General features: G+C 34.7%; 1 protein-coding gene across 1 annotated transcript; it reads right to left on the reverse strand.

Moving 5' to 3' along the window:
* Nucleotides 1-3,049: 3,049 nt before the first annotated feature.
* LOC106625364 (protein mab-21-like) lies at nt 3,050-10,806 on the reverse strand. Its single transcript, XM_036368665.2, has 3 exons — nt 9,621-10,806; nt 6,002-6,552; nt 3,050-4,848 (listed from the first exon to the last, which is right to left on the reverse strand). The coding sequence occupies exons 1-3, from the start codon at nt 9,821-9,823 to the stop codon at nt 4,499-4,501; spliced, it is 1,104 nt and encodes a 367-aa protein (XP_036224558.1). The 5' UTR covers nt 9,824-10,806; the 3' UTR covers nt 3,050-4,498.
* Between the last annotated feature and the right edge of the window lie 422 nt (nt 10,807-11,228).

The raw sequence follows: 11,228 nt of genomic DNA on the forward strand, positions 1-11,228 counted from the left end.
GAATCCGCCTTTGTAAGCCGCATTGCCATTCACCACGCTTCCTTTCACAGCGCTGTGTGGCTATTTGTTGTTCTTGTTGCTTAGTTAGCGCTTGAAATGCGATACTTTCTGCGCGCGCGTATGTGTGTATGTGTGTGTATGTGAGTGTGTTTTAACCCCCACTCCTCATTGATTCGCACAGTCGCATCATTTTTCTTATCTTTTTTTGCGCCTTTTCTGCTTTCCAAATGTTCGTGCTTGGCTATAATTTGTTATTCTTACTCACCTACACACTGCGCTATATAAAAGCGCATGCCACATACACGCATACATACATACATACTCATGTACATTTTTACCGGTGTTTACTTACTTACTTAACTGCCTTGCCGCGGCATTTCCCCTTCCATTGTTTCATTGTTTATGATCACTTTTATAAACAGATGGATTTCATTTTGGCATTCTCATGATTATTTGCCGGTTTTCTGTGCAACAATTTTCGTATACATTTTTTTTTTAAATTTTTCTTGCCTTCAACTATAAATCAGGAAATGGAATATTTTTTATGAATTGTTATCTAAAAACAAGAGGTCTCTATGACTCTCACTTAATAACGAACGAATATGTGTTGCTTTTAGAAAAAATCGGACATAACCTCTATGCTACAAGATAATTCTCAAAGGCTGAGTATCAAACTATAGTTATATATATGTATATGTATATGCTCAGAACTTTCATACTCGTTATTACTACAATATATGGGTTAAAATGTCTTTGGTTTGACAGAGAGATCGCACGAAATAAAAAATTTGTACTCTAGCCTTAACCAGAATATTTTCGAAGTTTCATGACATTCATGCTATGGTTCTCAAGTTATTTTAAACGTTACCTCAGCAAAATATTTTTTTATGGAAAAAAAGAAGCTAATATTTTGATAAAACATTGTTTCCAGACAGGAACATTACTGAACAGTGAATAAGTCCCAGCCAGATCATAGAATCGGTCAAGTACTGCTTCGGAATGACCAAAACAGACAGTAACACCAGATATTCACACCATTCCGAAAACTCGTGCAATATCTTTGTGTAACGCAAAATGAAGACAAATGGGTTAGTTAACATCATTGGGAAATGAAAGGAACATGTTGGTCGCCAATCGCGAATTTATTAAATAAGCAGGCTTTCCCGCGATGGCAGCTGCAATGTAAATCAAAAAGGCATAGATTCAAAGGACAATCTGTCACCGATGATATGTTATAACATAAGAACGAGTTTTTGCGCCGATTTTCCACAAAGGATACATCATTACACACCTGTGTTCAATTGGTGGTTAGCTGAAAGCTTGTTGGCTGTTGAAAGTCGTTCGAAGCGCCCGTAAAATAACATTCGGCTTTTTTATTGAATAACGTTGAGATCTAGAATTGGCCAAATTTTTAAGCCCAAACTTTTCTACCCATATAGAATATCTCAAGTTATTCTTTTTCAAAAAGATTAGTTCGAGCTGACTTTTTTTGAAAGCATCGTTAGATCATCATTTCAAGGTTTTGGAAGAAACTTTTCTGAAATTTAGTCTTATATACTCATTTTGAGTTCGAGTAACTGGTTTTTCAAATGTTGAAAAATACTTGGTTTTTGTAATTTCGTGAATCATTTTCCATTTACCTGCAGAACTTGAAAACTTGTTGGCTCAGAGTGTTATGATCAAACAATGATTTAAGTTAAAATTGCTTCTAATAGCCTGAGCTATTAATGTAATTTACTCTTTTATGTTGAAAAAATGCTCGATTTCTGGGAAAATATTTAAATTTTAAAAAGGCTAGTGAAACTCAGCTGGTCCCTTAAAGTTTTACAAAGCTCAATCTCACAATCGAAAAGTGTAACTTGAACTACAAATAGTCCATTTCCATGCTACTGATAAATTTCAGAATAAAGCTTTAAAAATTTAAAAACAAAAAATACTCTGCCGAGGACTATCACTACTAGGAAATGAACTACCAAGAAAAATTCGATCTTTCAAAAATTCGATCATTTAGCCAGTCGGAATTTGTATCTACCACGAATCAAGTATCGAATCTAAAGAATTTCTAAGTTAAAGAAAGATTAAAAACTTTAAGTACTTCAAAAAAAAAGTACCTCAAAGCTTAAGGAGGTAGTCTGTTGTAAAAGTTAGAAAATATAAATTTTGCTTATTCATATTTCAAATATATATCTAAACTCAAGAATAAGACCAGGGTAGACTATTTTCGAAAACAAAAATAAAAATCATAGTAGGTTGAAACCCAGCGGATATGAAAGATATAATAACAACTATTAAGCGAAAAATAATAAACGGGCGATCTGTGTTCGGGAATAAGAAGGGGAGGGGTGTGATTGAAGTTTAACGGATTAAAAACGGTTTATCTCGATTTCAGGTAAAACTACGAGTTTGATAGTTTGATAACAGTTATATGGTAATGTTTTAGATAAAGAAAAATGCTATAACTTTTGTATATTGACTTTTTTCACATAACCTGAAAATTTATGTGAAAAACTCATATAACCAAGTTTTTGGGTGCTTTGTTTTAATCTTTAGCAGCAGATTTTTTTCATTCACGAAATTTGGTGGAAAATAACTTTCATATGTCCCAAGCGCACTGTATTCTTTTTATTTAAAGTATTTCCTTTTTCTCCTTATATTGAGGTAATATCGAAAAAAACCCAATTTTTAATAAAAAAATGTCAAGTCAATATTTCAGATTTTTTTTAAATGTGTGTCGGCTTTATGATTGCTGAAATCTTTGCTTTCTGATGGATATTTATTCATTTGTATGGTAAAAATGAATATGATTTGTCCACAAAATGCTGACGAAGATTCAAAACTGCTTTTTTTTTACATCTGCTACTACGAATTAACAGGTAGCTCAAATAAAAAAGCAGCTTTGTATAATTTTTCAGCTGTTTAGTAGGTCAGTTAATATTATTTGTTTTTAATTATACAAAGTCCTAATGCTGTTTAAGAAGTTTTAAATTTCTAACTATTGAAAATATTTTAAGCAGAGTTGCCAACATACCATAAATATAGCACAACAAGCAATGTTTTTGTTTGTGGCGAACATTAAAAAGTATTATATATTTATTTAAGGAAGTAGTAAAATTTTATACATTGTTTATAACACTAGGTAGTAGTTCATAACAAATTTAGTGAAATATAAATACAATAGTTAATAATTTTTAAACGTGTAAGTATGTGCTGTACGTACTATGTACTGTGTAGCTCATATAAAAAAAATTGTATTAAGTATAAACTAACGCATTTGGCATACTACATTAGTACATTAATAGTATTATATGTTTAAAACATTACAAAAATGTTTAATTATTAATTATTTAAATTAAATATATTTTTACAAATATTTATAATTTTTGAAATTTTATCAATATTTTATACTAATACATAGAGCATTTCAAAATAGAAGCTTAATAATGTAAAGAGCAGCTTTACAACTATCATATATTATTATGTATGTAAGTAGATAAATAGTAATTCTTATGTAAAATTGTTCGTATACACAGTTATATGTTCGACAGCTGATTGCAAAGTTAATCGGCGAAGCGCTTCTATGACGATTATATATGATATTCATGCATACATATATCCATATATGTATAGCTATATACAATACATATACGCGTCTACACATGTGCAGAACAAATATCCATACGAAGTACTACACAACTGCAACTTTTCACCTTTTATACGAAGCGCATAAAAGACGAGTGCCAAATAACATAAAAAAGGATATTTAACGCAAGGATAATCCCATAGATGACGTTATCTCCGGCGGCACATCAACATATGCATGCTTGTGAATAGACAGACATAACTACAAGCGTGTACACGCGTTCATATCGCTGCGAATCTAACTTTTTGCCGGCTGCTAGAGGCTCAGTGCCGGAAGGCCTTACTAAATCGCCATGAATACAATTTGAAAATGAAGTAGTTTTCTGTTGCAGATTTTATCTAATGCGATTTTTTAGCACTTCACATGGAAGATGTGGCATGCAGCATGCACTCTGAACAACAAAACACATGCAACATATGCATGTGTTGCAGTGTAAGCATATATGTACATACATATGTATGTGTGTGCATACACATTTGTATTCATAGACATGCCGCTACATCCTCAGAGCCCACGTCGATTGAGCGACACTCACACAGCAGCCAATTGACACCAATGCTATCAGTCTTATCAGCGCATTGCAATCGCGTAAAGTACTCACTTACATACACACATACATACATACATATATGTATGTAACTACAAAGTTACACATAAGCATGACTGCTGTGATGGCTCAGCGCTCAGCTGCTTGCAATGTTTGCCTGCAGCTCCACGCTTTCGCCTTTTGAGTGCTATTCTTAATGCTAATGTGTTGTAGTTGTTGTTGCGCTATCTATAACAATCTATTTATTTATTTATTTTTTGTTTTTTTTTTTGTTTTTTTATCAATACCATAAATACACGCATACATTGGCTTTAGAGCTTCTCGAAAGCATTCGCATTGGTCAGCATTTCGCGCGTTAAACACCAAACCTGCTTGGCCGCCTGCTCCAGCGAGCTGGGCGATTTGCCTTTGAACATGTCGAGTGTCGGTAGGAAATAGTGTGGACATCGGCGATATTGTAGACACGAGATTAGCTGCAGAAAGATACCGTTGATGCGATCGGCGATGCATGGCTCGTCCCATTCGAAGTCGCGCGGATGTTTCTCACATTCGTAGAGCAGTAGATTCTTTAGATGGTAGGCGGTGATCGGATTGCCGGGCAGATCGAGGTGACGATCACGCAATGTCTTGAGAATGCTTAAACAGCGACGACGGCAGCCACCTGTGTTAGTGGAGGAAAATGGGATGAAAGAGAGAGAGAGAGAGCAAATATATATTTTTCAGTGAATCCGAAGTTAGTTTTTTACTATTTACATTTGTATAATGAAGTAGTTAATAACCAAATTAGAGATGTTAAAAAAAAAATTTTTTTTCGCTCCACTCTAATATTTATATCAACGATTGATAAATTTTTAACACGGTTGTATTGTATTTCCACAAACCCCGAAATAGTCTAGTTTTAATCAAGTTAAGCGATTTTTTATTATGAACTATTTGTTTTTAAATATTATACTATCCTAAACACTAAAATGACAAATAAATTCGAGTTAGCGGTTAAAACTCAATTAACGGTATTTTTCGAAAATTCAGAAAACGAGTTGTTTAAGTAACTAAAATACTTATATTGCTTGAAATGAAAGCAGTATATAAAATTATAGCAGCGCGACATCCAATATTGACATTTTTGAGATTAGAAATAATTTTTTAAACTGTCGGAAATCACTGGAAAAAATAAAGGCAGCTAAGTAAGCTTAACATTTTTTCGACGTAGACCCGGTTAAGTGGGTCTAAAACTGCTGAATGGGTAAACAAAATTTTACTTTTTAAGTTAAGAGCCATAAATTATAAAGATATCTCTCTCATTTTTTAAACATTGGAGGGATAGTTCTATGAGGCTTTGAAAATCTAACCATATAACGAATTCTGAAATATCATTTTTACTGCATTTTCGAAAAATTCTACTACAAATGAAGTATGTAGATTTTAATTTTAATAAATTTTTAAAATCTGTTTAATATATATGTAGATCTCAGCATAATATACCCATGTCCTTATGATATTATAATGTTGAGACAATACTCTACCATAAGAAAAACTCTTAACTGAAGTTTAGAGATAGAGTCATGAAAGTACTCAGAACTTCATTATACCTCGAGTAAGTATACCTAATTATAGCTGGAGTAACCCCAAAAACCCTCCAAAAATTTTGTTCAAGTTCCATAAAATACTAATATTCACTTAAGTTGAAAGTTATTCGTATTCAATTCTTTCGATTCAGCCAGATTCCACATAAGTCCTCTGAAGAATACTTATTAATTTTTCCACAAAATTCATTTTTTGTAGAATTAAATCTCTACTCATTCACAACACTTTACCCTGCAGTAGACGATTTTCCGCTTCGAAGAAACTCAGCACCCACGCATCGCCCTCCATGGCGGCATTATTGTTTTTATTCTGCATGACAATTGACTCTTTCGAAAGCAAATCGAAGCCTTCCGTCTTCACTTCGGCCACTATATTCGGATGTGGCCAGGGTATATGTGGCAATGGCCAATGGGCCGCCGAACGCGGCCATATGCCGGAACATTTGAATGCCGGCGTTATTTGTACGACAAAACGTTCACGTATGCGCAGCTTAACCTCCGTTGTGTCGCCGATCACTTTTACCATATCACGATAAATGCTCTTGTCACTCGCCTGCGCGACCAATGTCTGAAAACGTGAACGTATCTTACGCGAAGACAGATAACCCGAAGCGGTGATGAATTCCACCCAAAGCGACATGGAACGCTTGCGTCCATCACTCAGCTTGAGCACCGCACAGCCGGGCAGGGTGCCATCGTCGACAAAGTTGAAAACACCCATTTGATTGAGGTACAAGACGATTTCGATCTCATTCGGCGAGATCACTTGAACGCCCTCAAATCTGTGGGGGAAGAGATAACAATTGATGTACTTTAAAGGAACTATTTTTGCATTGAATTACTTATTTATAAGTAAATATATATATTTTTATAGTATATATAGATTAAAACTTAAGTCTAAAGCGCCACTAGTGGCAACCGCCGAAGACAAACCACAGCAATTAACACGTAACTCCAGTGAGCTCGTGTTAATGTCTCACTTGATGGACAAATTGCACAACTTCAAGCACTTTGACAAATCGACGAGGCAGAAACAGCTCTAGGGCTAACAAGTAAACAGACAGCCAGATAGACTGATGGACTAATGGATCTGTGGGCGCTTAATGACTTGTATGTCTGCCATTACAAGCAGCAAAGTTACGCCTTCGAGCGACGTAAATGAACATTCAATACCTTTAAATGGCAACAGATCGATTGAAATGCATATGCGACTGCATACACATATATGTAACTATAAATGTATATATGTATTACTTATAGGATGTGTGATCTCAAACCGCAATGCCGCATTTAATGCAGAGTAAATGTTAAAAGTTGGGTTAAATAATTGATAGATTTGTTAACAGGTATTTAAATGATATTGTTTGTGAAAGAAATAGTTTATAAGATAGCGAGAGTTGCCAAGCTTTCAACATTCACATTTATGTTTCATCAACTACTAAAAATCATTATATGATTAAATCAGCGCTAAAAGTATTGAAGTGCGATTCCAAGAAATTTGATGCGGTAACATTTTAAGTGTAAAGTTAACCTAATATATAATATATATACCTATATATAAAGTTTGAGGAACTCATTCAGCCACTAAAATATATGCCAGTAGCTCTCAGTTATATAAGTGTTCCTCTCACACAACATAAGAATGGGAGCTAATACTAAATTTCCAGATGTCTAGGAAATTTTTAAAAAGAATTATTTTTATTTAAAAATCTCAGAAAATCGAGCAACTCGAATGGGTTAGTCTTATAAAAATTTTAAAATAATCGATATTCTTTGGCTTTGAGTACATTTAAGGTTCTTAAAACAATTATTCAATTGATAGAATAGTGAAGAAAAAATTCTCTATACAATCTGCTGAAATTTGAGTCTGTCAACTTGAGCACGAAACCCCTTGAACGCGTTTAGGTCGAAACTTAAATTTTAACTGTTGCTGCACCATAAAAGGGAATGTAGATTTTTTGTTATTATTACAACTCTTTTTATAAAAAAAATGCTATACTTTTCTACTACAAAAATCAAAAACGAAATTTTTTTTTACGAGTTCACCATTTTGCGATTAATGGCTATAAAACTAAAAGACTAAAGCTCTTACGTCTTACGTAAAATAATATTCCGTTTTTTATTTGGTTACATATTACACTAATTCTTAGAAACACCGCTCTCTTCATAATTCGTTTTTTCGTGACTTGTGGGGATATAACCCTTGCACTAAGCATACTGTAATAGCTCTATATTTTGAGAAATTTAAATGATACCTTTGTGAGTCGTCGAAGTTAAAAGCTACTTCGCTGCTAAAAGCTACTTTTTCTTGGGCCGCTTTAATCATTAAAAAGTTCAAAATATGTATCAAGTAACGGTGCGAAATCAAATACATATATATAAGTATATGAAATTGATATGAAATACATTTCTATTAAAATTTGCACAGACCTACGGTAACCCTAATAATATGGTAGGGATAGATCCAAATTATGTTTGCAGAATTAGGTTCTTAGTTTTTGGTTCAGTTCAAAAGTGATAGCAAACAAGTAAGTAAGGTCTAAGTTCGGGTATAACCGAACATTTGATACTCTTGCCACTTGCAAGAATCAAATGCTTTTAGGTGCTGGTGAAACTCCGTATTAAAAATGTTGTGAAAGAATTAAGCAATAATTATTCGAAGAAATCGTGAAAAAATTAAAATCAAATTTGCTACCTTTTTGATTTTTATTGAAGATCATTAATTTAGACTTAATTTTATTGCTATATTTAAGTTCGCGTGAGCTAAAACTAAATTAAAAATGTGAATGTATGTGATATTAACTCTTTCAATATCATTAAAATACCTCATATTTTGGCCGATTTATGCGGTATAAAGTCAACCGGAAGTTCGAAAAAATTTCCGTTAGGTATATGGGAAGAAAGTATTGACCCAATTCCATCCATTTTTGACATACAGACATAATATTATTACAAAAGCATTCTCTCCAAATTTCAATTGTATATCTCACATATTAACCGATATTTTCGGTAGAAAGTCATCAAGAGGCACTGGGGTTCACATATTCAGTACCCAGGGGCTTGAACAATTTTGGTTCGATTTGTACAACTTTTGTCATAACGTGGCACACTTTAAAATCATAATTCGTGCAAAGTTTTATCCCGATACAATCATTGTTACTTGATTTGTATACTGGAAAGTGAAAGAATCAGATGGCATTTAAAATGTGTTATATGGGAAATAGGCGTGGTTGTAATCCGATTTCGCCCATTTTCGCACCGTAACATAGAAATGTTAGAAGAATGTTATATACAGAATTAAGTTGAATCGAATTAAGATATGTGATTTCACCTAAAAAAAGGGCGGTGCCACGTCTATCATCCAATTTTGACCGCGTCTCTTACAAAGTTCTCTCATACCAGCTTGGGAGTAAAATTGAATGTCAGTACCGTTATATAGAGAGTGTGCAGATCCATCATCAGATTTCATACAGTGTTATAGTGCTGGTAGAAGTGCTTAAGGAATTTGTCCTGAGCGGCAGTGGTCCGATAGACGGACAGACGCACGGACAGTGACTATCAGCACACGGATTTCCACTCATCTCATCATTCTGATCATTTATAAAAATATAACCCTATATCTAACTCGATTATTTCTGGGTGATAGAAACAACGGTTAGGTAAAAAAATTATGCTCCGTAGCAACATGTTGCAAAAGTATAAAAATTTGGTTATCTATTCTAAGCAAGACTTCAAAAGGCTTTATTAACTACTATATTGCAGCTATTGTTATGGTACGGAAATGTTTCAATACCATAACGGGACTAGCTAATTAACTTGTCCATATACTTAAAATATTACTGATGTTTACCTGCCATTGCACTCCACCAAACTGGAGATGAAACGCGGCTCTTGCAATTCCACCTCCTTCAAAATATCTTGCACGATTTTGCAAATCTCTCTTATAGCTGTGGCCGTTTTGAACATACGCGCCTGTACGCGCTCCGCACAGAAGCGATTCATCTGATAAATCATGCGCGTTTGCGCCGCCAACATATCCGGCGGTACCAACATGGCGGCGACGGATGTTGCAATTAACGATGCGCTGTTAAATAATGGCAACAACAACAACAAACATGCAATTCAATGGCGTCGCAGTGTCTGCGGTGAACGCGGCGAAAGGCACAGACAGACAACAATGGGCTGTGTGGCGGCGTAGCACAAACAACAATAAAAGAACGAAAAATACAAGCAAATAAAAAACAAACAACAACAACAATGACACAATCGAACTCAAATAGACAGGATGAATATTTCAGCAGGCGATTTTCAGTTAATTAGCGGCGTTGTGCGGGGAACGCCTTTATGGCACAGCACCCTAATGCAAGCAGGTTGACGAAACGGCGGATGTATTGCCGCTATAACGATATTTCTTTAGCTACTGTTTCAATGTAAATTTTTTTTTTTTTTTTAACTTTTCTTTTGTATTTTTTTATTTCGGCGGCTTGCTTTGTTGTGACGCGTCACAGCGCTGCGGCCGCAAAAGCGTTTGTGTGTGTAGTCGCAGCAGTTGCTTGGCACGTTGAGTTTTTTGTTTTTGTTTTTGTTAGTATTTTTTGAACTTTTTTTCTGCACTCTTTACTATTTGACACAATGCACCGAAAACAATAGCGTTTAATTTTTTTTACTTAAGCTGAAGAAAAAAATCGAAATCGCATGCTCCCTTTGCAAAATGCTTTGTGTGCCAGTTACTTTTGCTCGGCACTTTGCGATTTCAATATATCTACACAGAGCCGTTCTTAGCGTTGACAATGCAGCGGAATGTGCAACGAACAAAGCGTGCCGCGAATTCACGCTATGTACGCCAACGATATACTGCCGCCGCCATGCCAAAAGCCAATATTTTCAGGCGTGTTGTAAATCTCACGAATATTTACTGACTCGCCAGATAAAACTGAGTGGCCGCTATGGGACACATAAGCGTGCAAACATATACACATACTTGCATGTAGCAGTGTATGTATATTTGTGTGTACATGCTTAAACTTGCTCATTGTATATAGTTGTCCCGCACAGCCAGCAATTTTATATGCACTACTGCCTCCAACCGGCGTATTTGTGGTAGTAAATCAGTGTTTGTTGCACATTAAGACAAATTTACAAGTATAAGGATGTGCATGCGCTGTGCCTGTGTTGGTTGCAGCGGTTGCAGTGGCGAAAATATATATGCACCGAAGCAGTAATACCCTTCACAGTTGAATTTTTTATGGCATAAAAGGGTATAAAAATAGCATCATCTTAATTTTGACCGCACAGTTTATATGGCAGCTATATGCTTTAGTGGTTCGATCTAAATAATTTTATACGGAGATTATAGCGTTGCCTTGTATAAAAATCTATGTAAAATTTCATAAATATATATTGTTTAATAAAAAAGTTTTCCATACAAGAACTGTATTTTGATGAAAATCAAATGGCT

Source organism: Bactrocera oleae, chromosome 5, assembly GCF_042242935.1.
Source record: "Bactrocera oleae isolate idBacOlea1 chromosome 5, idBacOlea1, whole genome shotgun sequence".
NCBI lineage: Eukaryota > Metazoa > Arthropoda > Insecta > Diptera > Tephritidae > Bactrocera > Bactrocera oleae.